Source organism: Anabrus simplex, chromosome 4 (assembly GCF_040414725.1).
Source record: "Anabrus simplex isolate iqAnaSimp1 chromosome 4, ASM4041472v1, whole genome shotgun sequence".
NCBI lineage: Eukaryota > Metazoa > Arthropoda > Insecta > Orthoptera > Tettigoniidae > Anabrus > Anabrus simplex.
Genome location: NC_090268.1, coordinates 143,632,968 through 143,657,709, shown reverse-complemented (window position 1 = coordinate 143,657,709; position 24,742 = coordinate 143,632,968). Strand labels below are relative to the sequence as shown.

Genomic DNA, 24,742 nt, shown 5'->3' with positions numbered 1-24,742 from the left:
AGAAGATATCAGATGCTGGACAGTATCAGGATAGAATACAAGTATGAGTAAGCAAAGAGGGTGGCAAGAGACAGGATTGTGTGGAGAGCTGCCATGTGAAGACCTGCCATATGGCAGAACACTGATGATGATGATGATGATGATGATGATAGTTGTACGTCCTATTATCATTGCTTAATTAATATTACTATCTTTTGTAACATATTACTGTGATGAAAACTTGTTTTCGGTATTACATTTGACTTTTATAAAAGTACTTAAATGAGATATGAAATTTGCATTTTAATACTAATACCAGGGCAAGTGAAGTATTAAGTAATGGAACTCATGTAGTTCAACGTTCTCACCGCAGGGTGGAGCTAGTGTTAGTTGGGCTTAAACGTGACTGCAATACTGCATACTGTAACATGAAATAACTGGAGCTTCTGTACATAATTTAAATACACATTAATTCAATTATTATTGGGAGTGCTATATAACACACTAAAGTACTGTTTACAGAAATAAATGGTAAAACATGTAATTCAGGACACACGATTAAAAATGCTTACCTCTAATTGGAAGAAACTTCAATACTTTTCTTGCTGATTTAGATAATGACCTGGACTTCACCTTTCTTGATATTTCCTTTGCCCAAAAAATAAATCTGCACTTAATGTAATGGAATACAATTTTGAGCAAATATAATAGCAGGTGATCCTCTGAGCATCACAAATTTCAAAACACTGGAAGTTCGTATATCATCTCCATCTCCACACAGTCTGAATATACATCACCCCACAACACGCCTTCCCCTTTCAGCTTGTCTTCTATTATAGCGTCTACACGTTTCATCACATCATAGAAGGCTAACAAAGAATGTTTGGGGCATTTAGAGTCACTGCCACCAAAGTCTCGTAATTTAGAAAGAACGCTCCCATCACTAAGGACACACCGAGTTTCAGAATCACATTCTAATGATTTCACACACCCACTGCAAGGTACAAGTTTCTTTGCCGCTGTATGAATCAAGTAGCCACGAAAATAATATATGAGATTATCGCCTGCTCTAGTTGAACTGTTATTAACTGACAGATCTATGGGTCTGAGGCCCGGTTCAATATCTGTCAGTGTAATAGTGTGCCTTATCTGTTCATTAATATTTTCCTTTACCTCCCAACTTCTACGTCTTTCGTCTCATACCATTGATCTTTTCTGCTGCGCAAAGGATGGCAGCTTGTGGTCAACAACATCCTCACAGTTCACTGTAGAGTAAAGAATATCTTTCACTGGAACGTATATAGACAGAAGTAGCTTGGTACTCCAGGAAAATTATGTTGCACAGTATTCTGTTAACTTCTACCAGTTATGAACCAATTCCACTGTTTTTACATCTATATTGAAGGTATTCACTTTGGTTAGAACGTCGTCAGTAAAATGTACGTCGCACACACTATCGTTCAAAGTTAACAGTCTATCACTCCTGGTATTTTATCTGTTCCATTCAAACAATTTTGCTTAGGTCTAAACCAGTACCTACCATCCCCTTTACTATACCCAGACTTACAACCTGGCACAAACAGCCTGGCATGTTCATGATGATGATTACACTTAATAACACAACTCAGTTCACACGTTAACAATATTTCACCCTTTAATACAGTGCGTTGCGCCTACATAACATTGTGCTCAAAAGCTAGTCGTACAGGCCAAACGATGCGTGCGGTGCGCGGTGTTGAAAAATGGAACTACATTCTGTGGACAATGGAGCCTTACGGAAGTTCCATCATTTGATAATTTACTCGCCCTGGTAATACTAAAAATACTAAAAGAAGTCCTTGGGGACAGAAAAAAAAAAAAGTTCTAGTGTTAATGTACTACTAACACTGAGAATAAAGTTATGTGAGGTTATCGACAGAGTTGCTCAGTCTACAGCTCGGTTGGTGTAAATTGTTTTAGCAGTACTTATTTCTATTGGTTTCCCTTTATTGTTAGTTACGATATGCCCATCTATTTACTGTAATTACAGTAATTAATTAATGTAGATTATTTGCAAGCCTGCAGTTTTAATTCTGTTTGTGATGTGGTGATACCAACAGACAGTTTACAAGTCATTGAAATAATCAGTGAAATACTCTCTTATTTGCCTCGCATATCCACTGCAACTGTTGTTCTGCGATCTAAGTTCCCACAATTAATATTGAATTTTCACGACCGCATTGTAATCGAAACAGACTTTCAACCTATTAGGTCGTGTTACGTACATTTAGTACGTGTTGAAGAGATGTTAAGTACAGAACAAAAATGGCCAACCAGACATCAGTGGGATCCGAACCCACAACCTTCAGATTTCGCGTTGGTTGCTCTACCAATTGAGCTATGGTGTATGCACTAGCCCTGGGTCTTGGGTGGTGTGCTAAGTCCCAACTGATGAGCCTAACTTAGCACACGAGGGCGAAACGCAGGCAACCAAGAATGAGTTGGCTGGAAAATTTATAATGTCCAATAACGGACCATTATATTGGTATTATAAATTTACTCATTCGGGACAAATATTTTAAATTCCCTATGGGAATCAACATCTGTATTATCTGATGGCCAGGCAGGCATCAATTTTTTGGAAATGAGACATAGCTCTCATAGTGCATTGGCACTGCTGGTGGCTTCAAGTAGCCTATGCAGTGGCCTCCACGGTATGCACTAGCCTTGCGTCTTGGGTGGCGTGCTAAGTCCCAACTGATGAGCCTAACTTAGCACACGAGGGCGAAACGCAGGCAACCAAGAATGAGTTAGCTGGAAAATTTATAATGTCCAATAACGGACCATTATATTGGTATTATAAATTTACTCATTCGGGACAAATATTTTAAATCCCCTTTGGGAATCAACATCTGTATTAATTTAAAATATGTTAAGTTATTTTAAGAAAGAACATCACATACAATTTTAACGACCAGTATTTCAATCAGTGCTTTGAAAGTGGTTTTTTGACTGAAGCTCCTAACATTTTTATCCTACATTTCAAGACTTGGTGAACGTTCATCAAGAGGACTTTCATTCATTTCGTATAAGACCTTACTTATTCAAAAAGGAAATGGTGCTATATTTTCAGAAAAAGAGAACTTTTAAGCTGGTGTTATAAGTTATAATTTCTACCAATTATTATAAGATTAGTGTACATATTTATTACGCATTGTTTTTGTAACCTTAAGTTGTTATTGTCTGTTTTTCAAGTTTATGGTCTCATTATTAATAAAATGTTATAATTTATCTTATAACATTGTGTTGTATTGAATAGGTGGACCCCTCTATTTTGTTCCCATTATGGCCCAATAAATGCACACACACATTTCTAACTAGTTACGAATGGCCACACTTACTAATTACTGTCTATTTACAAATTGCTCTTCCTTATGGCACAGCAGGCGGTCCAGCCCGTTTGTCTACCTGCGGATGCTTAATCCTTACTTTCACTTTCCTAAAGTCCACTCACCTCATACAGCAGCTGTGTGTAGACAGCTGGATCTGAACACAGCGCTACGGGCCACTCGACACACGATGACTGTTCGTTGGTTCGATTCCACAGACAGTCCAATAGTTCACACAGTCTCATACAGCGAATAATTAAACAGCTCAACAGTATTCAACAGCAGGCCGATACAACGGCGAACATTAACACAGGTCCATTTATCCTTGCACTCACGATAGCAGGTTTCCTCGCTGACTCACGGCGATCCTCAGTCCACAGGGATACACAAGCACACAGTACTCTCAGGTAGTACACATCTTCCATTCTGTCTCCAGCTCATCTACTCACTGGTCTCTCCGACACCACAACAACAGCTCCTCGTTCAGACCTCGGTGGGACACTAGCGACAGCCAACACCTCTGTCGCTCTCAGCCCAGCCACCGAACCCCGACACACTGAGTCTCACACGGACTCCACCACGGAGCACGGAGCCCCACTCTGACTGTCTGCGGCTAGCCTCTCTTTTTATAGCTCGGTTGATTTAAACCAGAATTATCGTGAGGTGAGTAGAGGCAGAACATGGCCATTGAATCTCCAAGAAACTCACAGGTAAGCTGGCCGACGAGAACAGTACATGGAAAGGTCGGCCCCACCCTACATGCCGGCTGGGAGATCCCAGGTCATGTGAGTCACTAGCCCCTTCCTGGAAGTACTGAAAGGGGCTACCACAGGGCTGGCACATAACAATATTATTTACAACATACAATAATTATTGAATATTTATCAGTGTGTTCTACTTCAGGAGACGTGGTGAAAAGCAAGTGGAAGAACTTGAAAGTCAAGTTTTGGAAGGAATTCCAGAAGCTTCCAAAGACAAACAGTGGTTCTGAAGCAAAAACCACAAAATCATCTTGGGTGTTTTTTGACGCCATGAGTTTGTAAAGGACATCGTTCTTCCCGGTAGAACTGAGGGAAACCTCTATCTACAAGAGATGCCATCGCCATCAAGTGCCCCTCATGTGGAGGAAAGTGAACATACAATTAGCAGTGATGGTGAGGAGGTATCACAACAGCCAAACGCCAAAACCAAGAGCCCAGAAGTGGAAAATCGACCCATTCGATGAGAAGATGCTGGAGCTAGAGGGAAAAAAAAGATGGACATATTATTAGAAGAACAACGGCAGAAACAGGATTTCAGTGATCCTGATTACTGTTTCTTAATGACTTTTCTGCCATATATGAAGAATTTAAGCTTGGTGGAAAAATTGACGTTGCAAAGTACACACTTGCTTGAAGTTTTAATGCAATAAAAAGACACGGAGCAAGTAACCCTTGTAACTTTCATTCTTTTCTAATTTTTTTCTAATATTCTAATATTGAAAAGTAAATTTAAGTAGAATCTAACTCGTTCTTATTTATTTTTCCTTGCCATGTAGGACACAGCGCCTGCATATATTTTGAATGGATGTGACTTAATTTCTTCCACAAAAATTTATGGAGACATAGAACCAATCAATTTAATTTATATATACAATTGCACTATTACTTACATAGTGCAAGAACCTGTGCATTTAATTAAATAATAGCCTTATCTTATTGTAATGATTAGTCTTTCTGCAGGACTGATGGGTCTCTGGAAGTTGGTGACTGGCTTCTGTAGTCGCACTACCCTTTGATAGTAGAATTCATCCATGTTGCAGCACCTACATGACAGTCAGCTGATTGTAGGGTAGTTCAAAAAGGATATTAGAAGAATCATCGTATAGCGACATGCAAACAGGCCATAAATTTGGAACAAGAGCGTTACACTGCTTGGCTATTGTGTTTAAGCGTAAATTTCAAAAAAGACGTACATAAATGAGTATTTATGAAAGAAATATTTAAGAAAGAAAGGGACCTACGATAGGTTGCAACCTTATTCTGATCATATTTTAAAATGTATTGCATCCCCATGTGTACCACTGTGAATGTTTAATTAATTAATTTATTTATTTTGCTACTTGTTTAACGTCGCACTAACACACCAAAGGTTTTCGGCGACAGAAGGATGGGAAAGTTATAAGATTGGGAAGGTAGCGGCTGTGGCCTTAATTAAGGTACTGTTCCAGCATTTGCCTGGTGTGAAAATGTATCCATGGAAAACCATCTTCAGGGCTGCCAACGGTGGGATTTGAACCGAATGCAAGTTCACAGATGCACGACCATAACCGCATGGTCAACTCGCTCAATAAAATGGATTTATTATAATGTAGGGTACATGTTGTAGGTAACAGGTAGGGACCCTCTTTGGAGGCAGCCCTGCCCAGGGAGTGGTGTCTCTGCCTATGTGTGTTCCAGAGCACACTGACCCGGTGTGTAGCATCTGGTAAGGGTCCCAGCTCAGGGTTACGAGTGAAGACCTCAACGGAATCTAAAGCGGAGAAGATGGACTTCGGAACGATGGAGATTGCGGAAGAGGCAGCCCAGTACTCGAGGAATAGTATGAGTACACTGTTCATCATCAGTGTTTGTTTCCCATGTTAGGGGTGGCTGCAAGGGCGCTTGTTCCCCATGTAAGGGGTGGCCTGAATAATTGCTAGCAGTAGCTCTAAAATGCCTTTGGGAGTGGTCACTCCATCGTAATAATTGCCTAAAATGAGTGGTGGTAATTATCAGCCTCAGAAAAGGTTAAGGCGTACCCTACTAAAAGCGACTCGTAGTTCTTGTGCCGGAGAAGCTGTGATAAGTGGGCAACCAGCGGTTAATATTATGAAGGTGGGAATAATAAATGTTGTGACCCTGACAGGAAAAATCAGAGGAGTTAATTGATTTTATGGAGAAAGAGAACGTTGCAGTGATGGGACTGAGTGAGGTCAAGTGGAGGGGAAAGGGAGTGAAGAGGATGAGTAGACGGTACACCCTGTACTGGAGTGGGGGAGGTGAGGCAAAGAATGGAGTAGGAGTGATTGTTAACAAAATCCTGGATGAAAATGTGGATAGGGTATACTACTTTAGTTATAGAATGGCTGAGGATGGTAGGAGTGAAAGATTTCATTCAAGTTTATGCACCTGAAACTGGAAACAGTGAGGAAAATATAGAGGAATTCTTCGAGACACTCGAGGAAGTAATCACTGATGTGGAAGTGATAGTCATGGGAGACATCAATGCATGGGTTGGAAATGACAGAATTGGTAAAGAGAAGTGATTAGTCCATTTGGATATGGAGAGAGAAACAGTGAGGGAGATAAGTTGATTGCTTTTTGTGAGAGAAATGGAATGATTGTGGGTAACACTTGGTTTAGAAAGAAGAATATTAGAAAGATCATGAGATATGGCTGGGGTGAAAGAAGGATGAACACAGATATTGATTATGTTTTGGTTGAGAAAATAAATTGTGAATTGTTAATGGATTTAACAGCACTACAGGGTGAGGCGTTTGATGGAGAGAGTAGTGGGTAAAATTGGAGAGTAAAAGAAATAAGACAGAAGAAAATAAAAGTGTGGAGATTAAAAGATAAAAGAAGAACTAAGGAGAAATTTCAGGAGGAATTAAAACAGCACACCCCTATATCAGAAATAGAAAGTGTAGAAGAAGAATTGACCAAATTTAAAAACACATTTGTAAACTGTGCAGAGATGAATTGTGGCAGAACTTCGACAAGAGCGAAGGAAAAGGAGACATCTTGGTGGAATGGAAAGGGGAAGGTGGTTGTTAAACAAAAGACATCATGGCAAGAATGGAATAGAGATTGGAAGGAAGTAAGATTAAGTATCAGGAAATATAAAGTAAGTGTAAAAAGTGGTAGATGAAAAAATGTTGGGAGAGATTCACGCAAGAGTTGGAAAGGGATGTGAATGGTGGAAAAAGGATGTTGATTGATAAAAAATAAGAGAAAAGAAAATACCTACACAAAACAAGTGAAGGGAGAAAGTGGAAATGTAATAACAGACCCAGAGGAGATACAGAAAAGGTGGAAAGATTATTTTGATAACGTCCTGAATGTGAGAAATGATGCAGAAGAGAGTGTAGTGGAAAATGCGGATGATCCAGAAATGGAAAGAGATATTGCAATGGCAGAGGTGGACATGGCTGTTAAATAATTGAAAACAGGAAAAGCAGCAGGGATGGATGAAATGTGTATGGAAATGATAAAGGCAGCTGGACCTATTGGTCTGCATTTGTTATATAGGCTGCTAAGGTGTATATGGAGGAAAAAGCAAGTACCTGATGATTGGTGTAGAGGTGTAATAATACTAGTATTTAAGAAAGGTGACAATAAGGTATGTTACAATTATAAATGAATTACACTGTTGTCACAAGTAGCCAAAATATTGGAGAGAATAATAGAAAGGAGGATGAGAGGAAAGGTGGAAAGAAATTTAGAAGAAGAGCAGTATGGATTTCGACGGGGCAGGTCAACGATAGACCCTATATTCGCTATGAGATTACTGATGGAAAAATGGTGGGAATATGGAAAAAAGATCTGGTGGTAGTATTCCTTGATCTAGAAAAGCCACATCGTAGTGTTAATAGAGAAAAGGTGAGAAAACCTGGAAAGAAAAGGATGTGGAAGGCAATCAAGGGAACTAGTGAAAGCAATGTATAAGAATTGTTTCAGTTGAGTCCAGACTCCAATGGGGAGAACAGATTGGTTTAGAAACCAAACTGGGCTAAGACAGGGAAGACTTATGTTTATAGTGGTTATGGATGAAATTCTAAAGGAAACAAAGGCAAGATATGGAGGGAATTTGAAAATATTGTTGTTTGTTAATTACATAGTGACCTAGGGAGTCAACAATACAGACGTGCAAATTCAACTAGAGGCTTTAAATAACAATAGTGAGAAATATGGTAGGAAAATCAGTGTGGAGAAGAGCAAAATGGTGGTGATGACAAGAGGAAAAAGAGAAGGAAAAGGAATTGTTAGTATCGGGGGACAAAACCTAGAGATTGTTGAATACTTCAAATATTTGGGAAGTGAAATAATGCAAGATGCAAGGTTGGATAAGGAGATCAGCAGAAGTGTACAAGCGCAAAATATGTTCTACCAGAATGTAAGGAACCTGGTGTGGAACGGAGAAGTTGCTATGGAATGTAAAAAGATACCCCTATATTAACGTATGCATCAGAGACTTGGACTTTGACAGCAAGAAATGAGAGTAAAATTCAAGCCATTGAAATGAAGTTTCCATTACTTTATTATACTAGGATTACTAGCTGAAAGGTAACCTTGAAAGTTGTTCATTATGAATTGTAGCCTACTTTTTAGTATTAACACGACTAACGTTTACAACAAACACTTCATAAATTTACAACAAGCAGTGAATACTGTATTTGCTATGCTTGGTATATGTTTGACTGAAATAGGCCTGCATCAAACCAATGCCCAAACACAAGACACAGAGAGTGACACGTGGCCTTCGGGACCATTATGGGGAAAAAATAGAATGAACTTCAATGAAGTTCAAAGAAGTTCAGTAGATGGCAACAAAAACGATCTCCCAAGGGCAAAAGATAAACAGGTACGAAGAAATCATCACTTATGGTAATTTGGAAAAAGGGAACATTATCAATCACCATACATATGCAATACCTTACTCTGATTAGTGCCTTTGTTTGCTGAGCATATGGCTAGCATTCTTGAAGGCGAGAATTGTAACTTTTCACTTCTTAAATACTCATGATGTTGAATTGCCATGCACAAACCCCCTGTCACCTGAGCACATGTTTTTAAAACATGGCTGCTCTAAAGAATTTGCCTCTGCAAGGAGTGCTGATGTCAGGCATACAGCCCCTGTATGTTATTCTAGCTGTTGGGTGTTCATTCTACAAAATTAATTAAAAGTTCAGCCATAGGTCGCCCAAAAGAGATCCACATTACTCTGCTGTCTGGTAGATTATTGTTATTGTTGTTATTATTATTATTATTATTATTATTATTATTATTATTATTATTTTATTATTATTAACACACAATAAAATAGTGAAGGAGCAAAAATGCTACATCCTTATTGATTCAATTACACGACAATGGATAGTGCAATATATAGAACTTGTAAAGCACGTGTCAACCATGCTTGCAGGGTAACTGAATTTATAAGCTGTCCTGCCTGACATCATAAAGTGATAGAGAGAGGCAGAGAATAATGTCCAAACAAAATGGACACTTAATGCTCGCTTGGCCAACTCTTCTTACTTTCTTCTCGTGTGGTTGGTATTAGGCTTGTGTTTATAATGTCACACTTTTTGTGACTCTTCCCGTTCTTTTGTCTGTGCCATCGTTCTTCAAAGGGTTGAGTGTCTTCTTTTCTGCTTCTGATTAAATTCAAGGAGAGATGATTATCTCATTATACTTCCCGTAAAAACGATAATTACCATCACCATAACCACAACTTGAGGTTTCTATGCTTCTTCATTTCTAATCCTTACCTTTCTACTCTCACCTGCTTAATTTTCATTTGTTTGTATCTGGTCAGCCCCTCTGCCTTGGATAACATATACGTTGGTGCATCTTCCCTAATAACTCTTCTGGGCCCTGTTGAGGTAATACGTACTAGAATAATCAATAGAAACTGTCCTTCCTCATTGCAGACCAAATTGTGTTCTCTTCTGACCCCTGCGGGGGGTTAATTTTGCAAGACCATGTAAGTCGTGCATTTCATGCCCTTTGTGGCTCTTTTTCCTTTTCCCCCCATCAGGATTAGAGTTATGAGGGGATGATTTTCTCTTTGTGTTTCTTCCCTTGAATAATTATTAACTAAAAACAGATTCTGGCCATTCTCTAGCTGCACAGATTGAGGGTGGCAAGCCATGAGATGGCAACTATAGCTCCCGAGCATTGTTTCTATTTACTGATGCCTTGTTCCACAATTTATATCTTTTCTATCTAACGTCCCTTGACTAATTCTTGTTCTCTTCCAACCCAATCAACATATTTGGCAATATTGTGCTCTATTCTCCTATAAAGGAAGCATTGACCATAATAGCTCGTACTTTCTCAATGTGAAAACGACAATAGGGGCTAAAATATTTTTATCAATTTTTAATTCCTTCCCAACTGTGCTATGGTAATGTGACGTATGGTTCAGCAAGTTTATTTACTCTGAACTCTTTAAATAGCATCCATCATAGTGAGGTTAAAAAGACAATCAGAACTTTTCTTTTTTCTGCACCACCTGTTATTGCGGGAAATCCATGCCGTAACCAGGTTATGTGATGCTGGCTCCAGAAACACCTTTTCTAGATGCTTGGGAGAAGTATCAAAGAAATTAGCAATTCAGGCTGCAAAAATGCCTGCATCTCCGCCACCTAGAGCTGTGTGTGTTCCTGTTAGGGTTATTCGCTCTTGGCTATTCGGAATCATTCTGGTGTCCTGGGATATGAAATGGGTAGGTATACAAACTCCCAACAAGGTGTGAGGGCATTTAAAAGGACAACTACATGTTTAGTTCAGCTCACTTCATGAGGAGAAAAGACCTTTTATTATGACCACGTTGAGCTGGGCAACTTCTAAGTATTCCCTAATTTGATACTTTCATGATATTAGGGTATGTGAATTGATGCTTTCACAGTCTGTGTAGATAGACTTGATAATATATTCGGTTTTTGCTGTGTCAAAGAAAACAAATTTTAGAGTGATTGATATTAAATAACATTACTTTATGCGATTAGCAGGTATTTTATTTTACTATTTCTATGGTGCCTTCTTTCCTTATTGCTGTTATTAGTTATACAGAATCCTTAGAGCATGTATCATATTATTTGTTGTAATTTTTCTAATGCTTCTTACAGATGTCCAGCAAGATAACCAGGAAGTTGAAATCCTGTTGCTCCAATGCTGTGGCAATCTTCTTCCAGATGAGCATCCAACCAATAGAGTAAATTTAGTTCATGAAGTCTGGAAAATACTGGAGGGCTTAGGTAGGTTAGAGCTTTTGTCATATATGCTGTCATCATTCTATCATTTTTGAAAAATATTTCTTGATACGTGTTCACTGATCAGTTTACAAATCAATTTTCTTGGATGACCTTTCTGTTATTTGCAAAATCACATTTCATCCAGGACAAGTGAGAGGGTGAAATGTACAGTTGTCGCTTCCAGGATGTTGTGTGATTCTTTGAGCCAGTGTTTGAATGCCACTGGTCAGTCTACAGGCAGTAATGAAATTCACCATGACTCAGCATTCTGCAAGTTTCATACAAAACATTGTATGACATAGGAACGAAAAGACACAATAAGCAGGGTGGAACATAGGGTAACACATGCAGGTGATAAGCAGAAGAAATTACTAAATGTATTCGACAAGAGGCAAGCTTTACATGTAACTAATCTCATTATTAGTATATCAAGAGGCAAGCTGTAAATAACATTTTTCAAAATATTTTGTTTTCAACTTTGATGTGACTGTAATATTTTAAAAAGAAAGGAAAGAATAGAAAGTAGAGAAAGAAATTAATAAAACTCTGGCAGCTTATGTGGAGTTTCTTACTCAGTAAATGTGTTTAACAGGACTGAGTCAAAATTATTTTCATCGTATGGTGGTAAGATGTAACTGTGTTATGAACTGGTTGCCATCTGTTTTACAGGTGATACAATAAGTAACAATGCAAAATAATATACAATAAAAGAATGTGCAAAATTGATGTCTAAGTGTGCAGATTACAAATTCATTCCTTGTGAAAAACTGACAACAGAATAAAAGTCTTCTTACATTTAAGACAATCATGAATTCATGAATTTCATCTTACATTTGAGACTACTTGAGTGACTGGTGAAAAGTCTTTCAACAGTCAAACTGTCTGCATCGTGAATTTCTTGTATGGGTGAGATTACGGTATATTTTTTTAAAAATCCACCTTTACAGAGACATAGTTTATAACGTCAACATGGCAAGCGTGTGTCCTGTCTGTGGAATGGAAATTAAAAACACCCACGTGGCTATCGGTTGTGAGAGCAATTGCGGTAGGTGGTCTCATGTTGACTGCGTGAAAATGAATAAAATGGAATTTCAAACTTTCAGGAAAGACTCCACTGAACAGTAGTCATGCGCACGTGACGAGTCTCTAGAATTTATGTCCAAAGAGTATGGATAATTGAAGAAAGAATTTGGGGTCATAAGAAACCATGTTAAAGAGCAATGTTTAATAAATAAATGGTAAGAGTTAAAGGAAACTACACAAGTGCCAGAAAACAAAGTAATATCATGATATTAAGAGTCCCTGAGGGCAAATATTGGTTTATAGGAAGAGGAATTAGGGATTGGAATAATTTACCAAGGGAGATGTTTGATAAACTTCCAACTGTCAGTGGTAAATGGAAAAAGAGAAAAAAGAAAAACCCTGCAGAAGATATATTTACAATGTTATCTGTAATTTATCTGCTTGCTTGGGGGTGAATCTACAAAATGACCTGTGTTGTTCACGGATTACCCACAGGTACATCAGTCTCGGCCTATTGTCATATTAACTGGTGAAGGACGAAATGATGAGAGTAAACGGGAGGAAAGAAGGGATCTGACTACTAAATGTCTAGGGTACACAGGATGAGAGAAATCATTTTATATATACAGAGTTATTCACCAAAGATGTTACACGGAAATAATGTCTAAACCATTAAATATATCGGTATTCTGTTCTTATATTCATAAATGATACAGAGGAGCTTGTAAAATAATGTGCTACTTATTCTCATGGGGTGATTAATAACCAAGATATTGATACTAACTCCATATTTTTAAATGGAACAACACACCGAGCTCGATAGCTGCAGTCGCTTAAGTGCGGCCAGTATCCAGTATTCGGGAGATAGTAGGTTCGAACCCCACTGTCGGCAGCCCTGAAAATGGTTTTCCGTGGTTTCCCATTTTCACACCAGGCAAATGCTGGGGCTGTACCTTAATTAAGGCCACGGCCGCTTCCTCCCCACTCCTAGCCCTTTCCTGTCCCATCGTCGCCATAAGACCTATCTGTGTCGGTGCGACGTAAAGCAACTAGCAAAAAAAATTAAATGGAACAGCACAAATACATACAGCTGGCCTAAAATCTCAACTGCGTACAAGTTCAAATATGTATGTATTTTCAAAATCAGACAGTTACTTTTTTAAGATATCAATAAAAAACTGCATTTGGGCTTTTGCATGCTGCATCAGATAGTGTGCGGTCAGCCAAGGACGTATTGGCACGCAAGCTGTTTCCTGGCATTGATTCCAGCCACCAGGCATGTACTGTAAACTATTGTACACATAATATGCTGTACTGTAACATACCCTGGGTGTGCGACGTTATTGTATGACTGGCGAACACCCAACGGGGAAGGGAGATTAAAGTTTTTTTATTTTGTTTTGAAATTCACGTGTAACTGGTTGCGCTCAGTTTGGTGTTTTTCCCCGCGGATGGGAATGGGAATGGAAGTCTGCAGTGGCCTATCTCAAAGGTACGAATCCGGCATTTGCCTGGTGTTGAACATGGGACACCATGAAAATCAGTTTCAGGTTAGGCCAGGCGGGACTCGAACCTGCGCTCTCCCGAACGCACGCTACTACAGTCACGCTTGAGGTCCGTGGAGATTAATGCGTGTAAAATAAATAAAAAATAGTGTTGCTGCTATCTCACCACTATCAGCTCTGAACATCGCACATAAATAAGTCGAGCTGTTTGTCTCCTAATGTCTAATCTATCCCAACCCAAATAATCCAGCATTGATAGTAACACTGCCCCTTCACCTGAAATAACCCAGCCAACACGGTCTCTAAATGCAAGATGTCATCGCCGTAACAATTACACTGACGAGACGTTATGTCGCCGTGCCCACGTCCTTAGGATCATTTCCAATGAAGTCTACCTCGGACATTATTCATTTGCTTTTCTAGAAGGAGCTCTTCAGGTATCCTGTGTTATGTGTATTTCTCAATTCATACTGTAGTATGTACTGTACACTCAAACCAGTGACAATTATAGCATTCGTTATATTCCTATGAAGTCAAAGTAATTATTTTATTCCTTTTAAAAATATCAACCCTCCCTGAAGCAAAGTCATCTCTGTACAAACATTGCCAAAAATATATTGCTTGTTCCTAATGGTGGAATCGGTCCCAAAAACAAAAGATTGAGAATGACGAAAGTCATGAAGTGTGGCAGAATGCAGTGACATGCCGAATGTATCATAAAATATGCACGTAAACTAAAACACACTTACATGCTGCATTCACATGAAACAAAACATGCATTATGCATGAATTTCCCTAAGCAATGGCTGAAACATGCACTAAGAAACTATGTATTGAAACTGGAATGCCCTGCGAGCATTCACGTTCATGTATTTCTTGAGAAGAACTCGCTGACACCCGGCTGTATGGATTCAAAACAAGCGCCGAGCGCGCAGGCATTGTGGGGAACAGCATGCAAGCAAGCACTGCTCCAGAGTGCCAGCCAAGGCCAAGTGACGTCACACCGAAATTCTCTTCTGTTCTATGGCATTTCATCACGAACGGAAGGTTAAATCATAATTTCGAGAACATCACCTTGTAGGCCTGGACAATAAATGCTACTAACCAAGATTTCATTAAAATCGATGGAAGGATGGCCAAGATACGAATTTTTTAAGATGCTCATATTTACAGTCGCGCCGTCCGACCTTCGGCAATAAAAGGAAGTCGCCAGCCTTGAATGAGTCAGTGTGTCACTGGATGTCTCGGTGTGTGTGTGTGTGTGTGTGTGTGTGTGTGTGTGTGCGCGTGCGAGCGCATCGTCGTGAACCAGTTGCCTCGCTATGTGATACGGTTCGTTACTCTGTCCAGCTGAGGACCAGGGTTCGAAATTACGTAATACTAGTGTTGAAAGCCTTCTCTGTGGACTCTAACTTCGCGTGTAAGCGAAAGCTTATTCTTGTTAATATCAGTCTGTCGAGCCATGTAACTTCATTTCCTTTTGTGAATTGTGTAATTGAAGAGACTGTACATTTTGAAACTGTGCTTAAAGGACTTAGGGCACAAAGACTGTGCTTTAGTTGTTCTCTCTACAAGAGACTGTGTTAGGCTGTTTCGTAAAATTGTGCCCTAGTGACTGAACAATTATTTTATGGACAGTGTCACTTTATTTCGTAAAGAACAGTGCCAACTTTTCTTTCAAAGACTTTGTCAATCACTCCGTGAGAAAAAGTGTCAATATTTTCTTTGCATAAAACTGTGCCAATCTTCATTTCTAAAAGACTGTGTCAATCCATTTCACAGAACTGTGCTAATATTTACTTTCATTAAACTGTGCAGATATTTCCTTTCAAGGACAGTGCTGATTCGTGGAATACGGTACCTTTATTTCTTTTTGTGGGACTATGTTAATTTCCCTCATAAAGACTATGTTTGAATTTACGTGTAATATTGTGCCTCAGTGAAAACTTTGCCTCTGAGAAATTACGTGATTTTTTTAAGACTAAGTCGTAACAGAACGTGGTTTCCTTTCACAAGACTGTCATAAAACTGTTTCTTTCTGTCTTCGCAGAGACTTTAATTTATTTCTACGAGTGTGTGTGTTAGGACATTGCATGTACTCCTTGCAAACAGTGCAGAGACTGTCCAAAGAACTTAAATTATTTTCTTTTGAGATTGAGTGAAATGCTAAACTATCGCATCTCACAAAGTTCCAGATTATTTTCATTGCTTATCATTTCAAGTACGATAGTGACTATTGCACGAACAATATTAATTATTCTCACAGAACTGTGACTTTGAACTCATCTCTTTTTTTCTCAAATGTACGTCAAACACCATTTACAGTGGAACCTATTCTACCAGCAAATAGTGTCTCGCCTTCATTCGCAGTGCAGTGCGGTAGAGAAGTGTCGTATCAGATTCCATTGATATTCTGTGCGGAAGTTCTACATTTCTCTGCTCCTTTCATAGGACTTTGTGGAATACAAAACTTAACAACTCTTCCATGCTGCACTATCATCAGACGACTGCCCCAGGTTCGAGTCTCCATCAACATCAAGGGCTGACAATAGCCGTGGGTCAACTCCTACAACGTGGGACGACTTCGACGACGTGTGACGGCGCCGACGATGGAGACTACGCCGACGCCGCAGAATGACGCCTCCTTCACATCTTCAAGGGCATTCAAACTTTTCGTCTGTGAAGTTGTCTAAACTGACTGGATTTATTTGCTTTGTGTTTGTTTACTTCAAGAAGTGTGGACATTTCTCCATAGATGTCACTACCAAAAGCTATGGTCATGCACTCTGGTGCAAGGTAAAAGAAGCTGTTATTGAAAGAAATTTGGTGTTCATGGGTTTTCTCTAGTAAATCAACTTTCATTTGTTTTTCTTATATATTTCAAAGTTTGCAACACTTCTTTCTCATTCTGCCAGTTTTGAATCTGGCCATTGATAATTTTCTGTAATTATTTTTCCTCCTATTACAGGCTTCTTTTTAGTTCTTTCGGTGTAATTTTTGAATTTGTCAATAAAATTGAGAGGGTGTGTCCGGATCAGTCCAGAACCCTCTCGAATCTTTCCTTCGGGTATATAAACTGCGGCTGCTCTGGCTACCTTGCCTCTTGATCGCTGTACTTCTGAGTGAGTGAGTGAGTGAGTGTGTATGTTAAGACAGGGGCCAGGCAGACCAGCAGTTAAGGTAATGTCCACCAGACTTATTTTTCTGTAGCTACCTCCGCAGATTTAAATGAGGGTAAGGTCCTAATTTCTAACTATGTAACCTGTTTTCTAAAATGTAAACCTTCTTTTGGCTAATGTAAAATTTCATAAATTCTTAAAACGGTAAATCGGGGATAGAGAGTGCTTTACCCTCTCGAACTGAGCTCGATAGTTGCAGTCGCTTAAGTGCGGCCAGTATCCAGTATTCGGGAGATAGTAGGTTCGAACCCCACTGTTGGCAGCCCTGAAAATGGTTTCCTGTGGTTTCCCATTTTCACACCAGGCAAATGCCGGGGCTGTACCTTAATTAAGGCCACGGCCGCTTCCTTCCCACTCCTAGCCCTTTCCTGTCCCATCGTTGCCGTAAGACCTATCTGTGTCGGTGCGACGTAAAAGAACTAGCAAAAAAAAAAAAGAAAATTACCCTCTCGTGTTCCCCTTCAACTTGGTTTGAGGTGACTACGAATTTGTAGCTGTTTTTCTTTCCTGTAATGTAGTAAATTTACCTTCATTCGAATCACCTCAGTAGCTTGGGATTAGCCCCTGTATCATTGGGCCGAGAGCCCCGTTAGGATTTTATTCTTCATTATCTAGGAGTGTAAGTATACGCCTCCATTCATTTTGTGTTCGGACCGTTAATTTGACCTGTTATTCTTTTTCCACATAGGCCCACTAGGTTTGGTACTTGATACCCCTTTGTATTACTTTTGTTAATTGTAAATTGCGCCTTGAGGGGCCAGAGATCATAAAGTTTGGTGTAATGTTGCCTTAAGTAGGCAGTTAAAATTTGGTCAATGTTAGAGAGCATGTAAGCTCCTAAAGTTCTGTAATATTGAGGAGTGCCTCTGGAAGGCTGTAATTTGTGGGAGCAAAGTGCTCTTGAATTTGGGAGATATCTATCCTTGTCTAAATACTACCACTTTGAAATTGTAATTGTGTGAACTAGGGGCTTGAAGCCCAAAATTGTTAGTTCTGAATCTAATCTTGGATCTTCCAATTTTTGAAACTGTCATTGTACCTGTAACCTCATTATTTCACTGAGTGAAAAATTTGTTAAGTTTGCAATTTAAAGAGAAATATAACCCTTGTTAAAGTTTTAATTCAATTTCTGATATAGTTAGACCCATTCAACACCTGCACCTTCTTTCACCTCTTTCTGCTCCATGGATATCCCCGGAACAGATTGTATATAATTTATTATTACCTGTGTATATGATGTATAATCCACAGTAACATTGTGCAACACACTGTAATATCCAGAATAACACTAGGTACGACAAGAACTATGTAGAACCTTCCTTACAATTGTAACTATGTACATTGGGCACTCTAGAATTTACGAGAAAAGGTGTGGTCCTACAAGGAGTGAACACACTCCCTCTGAGACACCCATAATTCCTTGTGATTAAGGGATATTATACTGTACTTTGTAATGCATTATTAAAGATAGATAAAAAGGATGAGGCATTATTGCCCGTGAGTTATTGAAATAAGTACATAACATTTTCTTTTTCATAAATACATTCATAGGGAGGAAGCACAATGGCAGGAACAGCCATTGCTTCGTTGCCTTCCTTCGTTTTCCTTCCTCTGTGTTGCTTGTGTAGTCCCTCACTCTATGAACCGCCGGCAGCTCACTTCTGTAGTGAAGTCATCTACAGTATTTATTTGTTGCGTGTGCGTTTTTAGGCTTTAAATCAGTGCGTAAATGTGTTGAGTGAGAGTTACGCGATAAGCCAATGTGTGTAATTTCTTTAACACTGATCTTTTGTAGTCATCTAGAGAATTTATTTGTTGCATCAGTTTTCTAGCCTTTATTGCCTGGAGAAATTTATTAAATGCAATTAAATGCATCCCTCGAGCCCATAAAAATTATTTGTCTATTTTCTCCACCAATTTGCCTTGCACTTCAATGCTAAGGTTTTTTATATGCTGTAGTTTACCTCTGATTGTGTACAAACCAAAAATAGCACACACAACCCCCCCTCCCCCGTCCCCTTTAGTTCATAAAAATAATGTGTAGCTTAGTTTCTTCCGCTTTTGGTCTTGAACTTAAATATTGAATTTCACAAATTTATGTGCCGCTGTTTTCCCATGATGGTGATGAGCAGAGCCGTTTGATATGGCAACCCTGTTGTCATAAGAGCAATACTATTTTCTTAACATGGAATGAGCTATAGAAGCCTGCCCAGGCAACCTATATAAAGAGACAGTCTCGATGGTGCAGTTGAGTTATTGTTTAACAGGAGTTGATTTTGTGAACATGTGTTGTGTGCATGCTGACATGCTAATGTGGCAGTCAGAGCCAGTTCAAGATGGCAGTCGTAATCTTCTGATGTTTCCGTAGTATTATTTTGTTTGTGATGGCAGTTGATTAGGTTATGTGTGTTTACTTGTAAGTAATTGGTAATAAAATCAGTGTACACAAGTGACATCGTTTTGTGTGTGTCTTTGTGAATACATCACACTTATTACCGTGCTCTTTGTCTTGTTTTCATTCCATATTGCTCGCAGGTTACATTCAAGTCTGCTAGCACTCCATTTAGAACTCTGCTAACAACACCATGTCATCCGCAAATCGAATAGACTCTCGTCTCCTGCTACCAATACATACTTCTCTTCTCCATCTAGGCATTTCCCAATGATATCTTCTAGGTAAATGTTGAACAGTATGGGAGAGTGACAGCAACCTTGTCTGATGCCCCTTCCAATTCTTTTTTCCTTTGACATCTTATTCGCTATCTGTATTCTGATCTGTTGTATGTATAGGCCCCTGATCAGTTGTCTGTCCTTCCAATTCACTCCTTTCCTCCAAAAGTTTCTTCCATTGAATAAATTTATAATAAGAGCAATTACAAAATTTTCAAATGTAACCCGTGATATTAGCGACTGCAGAGAGTATCAACTACACATTTTGTTACTCAGACATTGTATCTACCTGTATATTTTTATATGTGTGTCAGTTTACTTTCTGTTCATTCTTATTGCCATAGCACTCGGTCCACAACCGTTATGTATCACAAGGACCTACTGAATTCCATGAGTCTATAAATTTTAACAACACAGAGCACCTTATTTGTACTTTTGTTCCAGAATTCTTAGCATGTATAATGTACTTGTATTAATTATTACTCGCCTACATCACACGTAATATTTCATTTTCATTTGCAACATTTCAACCACACTTCATATTGTAAAATGATGTGTTTCATAAGACTCTTACTGCTAGAAAACATGTTTTAGGATTTTACCATATATTTTGTGTATGTTTTAATATGGCTGATGATGACTGCGAGTAGGGTTGAAACTAGTCTCATGTAATGTAAATACTGTAAATACAACTTGGTATTGAATAGGTGGAAAACTCTACTGTGCATTATTTATATGCAGATAAAAGACATTCAGAATTTAGATTCATTACATACAAGAGAGAGGGGAAAAGCAATCTGGCAAGTAGCCGTTTTGATTTCTACAGATTAAAATATTTCCAAACTAATGAATTTGTCCTAGATATGAAAAGATACTGACAAAGCATTCTTATGTTTCCAGATTCTTATGTTTCTCAGTGCACTTGTAAATACAAACTCAAACTTTCTGTTGAAAAACCATGTGTAATAAAGAATTCACAGCTTTGATAAAAGCTCAAACAAAGCAGAAATTTGTTTTGAAACAAGTTATTGAAGATTACTGGAAGACTGTATAATAGACCTGTATATTTCTATAGTAGGAATGTAAATACCATGTTTTTTTTTTTTTTTAAATATCTGTAAGTACTTCTGACACGAATAAAGAAAGAACTAGAAGAGAATACTACAGAAAAAAATTATTCATCTCTCTTGAACAGAAAAACATTTTAATAAAATTCAGGAAACTCAATTGTCAAAAATTACCAGTGCCATGCTAGCCCGGGAGGGCATATATAGCAAGTGCAGATGCAGTTCTCCCCTAGTACATCGGCACTGCATTGTTCTTATCACAGGATAGCTTGCAGCGGTGTTTCTACCGGCGTGCTGGTTGGCCAGTGTCTTGGGAAAATGCGTATCCAACTGATGAGCCCACGATGCACTGGGGCGAAACACTGGTAAATTTTGATGATTGAGTTTTCTAAACGTTATTTTGCTATCTCGGTTCGAAGCCATATTTTTTGGAGAAACATATTCTACTGGTCTACTATCAGTGATATCTTGAGAGAAACATCCAAAGGCAAAACTCATTGTAATGAAGACCAGTTAGTGTGGGAAAACAATATTGTATAAAAGACTCAAGAAATATGTAATATTCTAAACAGATATTTTACTTACATAGGTAGAAGTTAAGCAGGAAATACTAGTATTAATGTTCTTTCTAACACCCACTAATAATGAAATAAATAACTGTATCTCTGAACTGAAAAACACTGCTAGTGCAGCTGATGATGGCATTAGTTAATATTCTACTGAAGAAATGATGTAAGTTCAGTCTTGTTAGTGCATTGGTTGTCCTATTTATTCTCTCTCTCTCTTGTGACAAAATACTGAATATAAGCAAAATTAGCAGAGTAGTGCCTATCCTTTAATGTGGTGTCTCATTTAATCCTGAGAGCTAAAGACCAACAAGTATTACATCAGCATTCTCAAAACTGCATGAAATAATGGTTAAGAACAGAATTATTTCTTAGAATCTTAACAGTGTATTAAACGGTCAACAGTATGGCTTTTGAAGGGAATTGAGTACAGATGCATTGCAATAGACACAACAGTACCAGTTCTTGATTGTGGCAGTTCTGCAGCTGGACTATTCATTTACATAAAGAAAACTTATAGTGGATCATCATATTCTTTTATTGAAATTAAGTTAAGTAGGAGTCAGAGATCTTGCTATTTCTTGGTTTCAAAGGTATCTTTAAGGAAAGAAGCCAATATTTCGTGGTTAATGGCAGTGGGGCCAATGGACTTTTAGGTCGGGGGGGCCGGCCACAGTACTTTTTCACACACCTCTTTCTTGACAACTTTGACCGAAAAGAGAAGAGAAAATTGAGATCTTAAGGCTGCCCTTATCAGCTGCTTTTTGCCATTTGGATATACAGTAATGATTGCATACAAATGATACCATCACTGAGGATCTGCTGTGAAAATTATGTATATACGGAATTAGTCAAGCTTTATTTGCCGAACTAGGTTAAATGGAGGTAAATAAGTGTCCTGGAAAAGTAATAGCTGTGAGTATGATTGTTCGAATTTGATAAGCGGGCAACACACTGGTGTACAGGCAAGAAAGAAGGCCGTGTACAAAAATGCACGCTTTGTTCATTGTTACACCGATCAATTGAACTTGATTATTGAGCACTCTGCAACCCAACAAGCAAGTGAACGGTTTTTAAAATAACCATTTAGAAGGATTTTGCATGTTATTTTCCAAATTTTCCAAACGGACAGCTGTACTAGATGAGATCGTTTAGGAACAAGTCCCGAAAATTTAGTTAACTAGATGGAGTTCTAGGGCAGGATGCATAAGAACTGTTTTCATCTCCAAACATGAACTGAGTAAAAATTTTGGATGACTGTAATGGTTATTCTGGTTGTCTCAGAGAAATATCGTCACATATCAACTGAAAGTCTAAAAGCTTGTTCGGTATAGCTTTAGATAGTCTCAGAAAAACACAATTGTTAGCTTTTTTCAATGTGCCCCTTTAAAGTAGAGTCTAGCTTGACCAATAAATTACCCAATTCACAAAAAATTCCAGGGTTATCAGATGAATTGGTTTCATTGTGTCCTCGCAGTGCAAACTCAGATTTTCCACAAAACTTAATGCAGTCAATCAGTTTACTGAGTATGTAATGGTTTTTTGATACGTCCTCATTGAAATGTTCAATTTTCAACCTATACACGCTATCTGACTGGCACCTGATGTCTGCCTTACCAAGCATCGCAAACTGAATACTATTGTTTACTGTATATGCTTTTCACTAGATTTATGTTTTTTAAATTCATTCAAGAGTTTTAGGTCCGTAACACCAGTTAATGTCCACGCGAGATCACGAGAATTCATAGCCAAACCCGTGTAGCAAAAGAACGCATTTCTTATCTCTCATCCACATGCTGTCTGCATGCTTGTACGATGTGTGATTTACTTTTGCAAAGATTCTGAACATTTATAATATTTAAATTGGGTTTCGGAGGTCCTAACCTTTTCAGTTCTAATCTACTGTCAAAAGAAAGACATCTGCTCTTGAAAATAGCATCCACAGAATTCATTTTCAAAGCAGGAATAATTAATCACCATAAGATGTAAGCATTGTTAGAATAAGTATGAAAATTAAAAAATGGAAAGGCATTTAAGATTTAAGCACTGTGAGCACAACTCACCAGTTTCAGCTCTAGAGCACAGCAGCAATATTATCATTATTATTATTATCATCATCATCATCACGATCATCATCATCAATAATCACAGATAAAGAAATCACAAGGATATCACCACAAGCGGTTCCAAATCACAATCGTACTTGTAAATTAACACACACTACTTTCAAAGTTTAATAGCGTACAGAATAATCATCATGAAGCACCTACATAAAGGAAGATTGCAAACAAAGAGTACAACTACGGACCAGTATCACTGCAGTCATTCAAGTCTTCCGCGCGAAAATAAACATGCTCACTGCTGCCAACCCTCACGAAATGCAGGATGCAAGTTGGGACCTGTGTTACTTCACCTTTGCAATTTGAATAGACATTCCCGGTCTCAAATGTTACAATTCATTATCATTCATTTTTTTTTGTCTTCAGATATAATTAAAAGTAGGGTAAACAAGGTAATGGAGTAAAAATTGACTCATTAACTGTTATGACTTGTGTTACTCAGGGTTCTGTCTTAGGATCATGCCTGTTCCTTGTTTTTATTATGATATTGTAAATATAGAACTTAACGGAAAATGCACCTTTTTGGCTGATGATATTGGTGTATTTTCTGTACCTAGACCATGGTTGCTGAACAAATTCCTATGCCTTTTCTTAAATACAGTATACAGAGAATTGAATATTACAGTTCTTAATCACAAACTGAAATCTGAAACTTGAAAAAAAAAAAAAAAAAAAAAAAAAAGACATGAGTCCAGAGAGAAGCACATATTTTGATTACCTTGTAGGAAACTACTCAGGAATAATCGGGAGATAGTGAGTTCGAGCCCCACTGTCGGCAGCCTTGAAGATGGTTTTCTGTGGTTTCCGTTTTCACACCAGGCAAATGCCGGGGTTGTACCTTAAGGCCACGGCCGCTTCCTTCAAATACCTAGGTCTTTCCTATCCCATCATCGTTATAAGACATACCTGTTTCGGTGCGACGCAAAAAAAAAAAAAAGAAACAAATATGTTATTTAGGGCCTGTACTACGACAGCCAGATAAAAGTGCGGTATAAATTTATTTGCCAGTTTGGACATTTATCTGGAAGTTCGGTTGAAACCGCGTACTACGACTTTCGTTTATGTGCAATCTGGGAAAATATTCTCGAGTATAGCTATGCCGAAGTTGGAGAGGCTGTTAACGCTCTTATCTGGGACTTAGCTCTCATCGGGGACGCTACCGTAAAGAATCAAGATGGCTACTCATGAAGATTAATCTACATCTGCATGATGCTGTGCGAAATTAAGTTGCTACAATGTAATTTATGTATATATTTATGAAGTATG

The 24,742-nt window shown here is 38.4% G+C and overlaps 1 protein-coding gene across 1 annotated transcript in view; it reads left to right on the top strand.

The window, feature by feature from the left end:
• LOC136871719 (leucine-rich PPR motif-containing protein, mitochondrial) overlaps positions 1-24,742 on the top strand; it is a 199,705-nt gene that overhangs the window by 17,059 nt on the left and 157,904 nt on the right. The window contains exon 3 of the mRNA XM_067145243.2: positions 11,221-11,349. Within this exon, the coding sequence (XP_067001344.2) occupies positions 11,221-11,349 (129 nt within the window). The remainder of the gene's footprint in view (positions 1-11,220; positions 11,350-24,742) is intronic.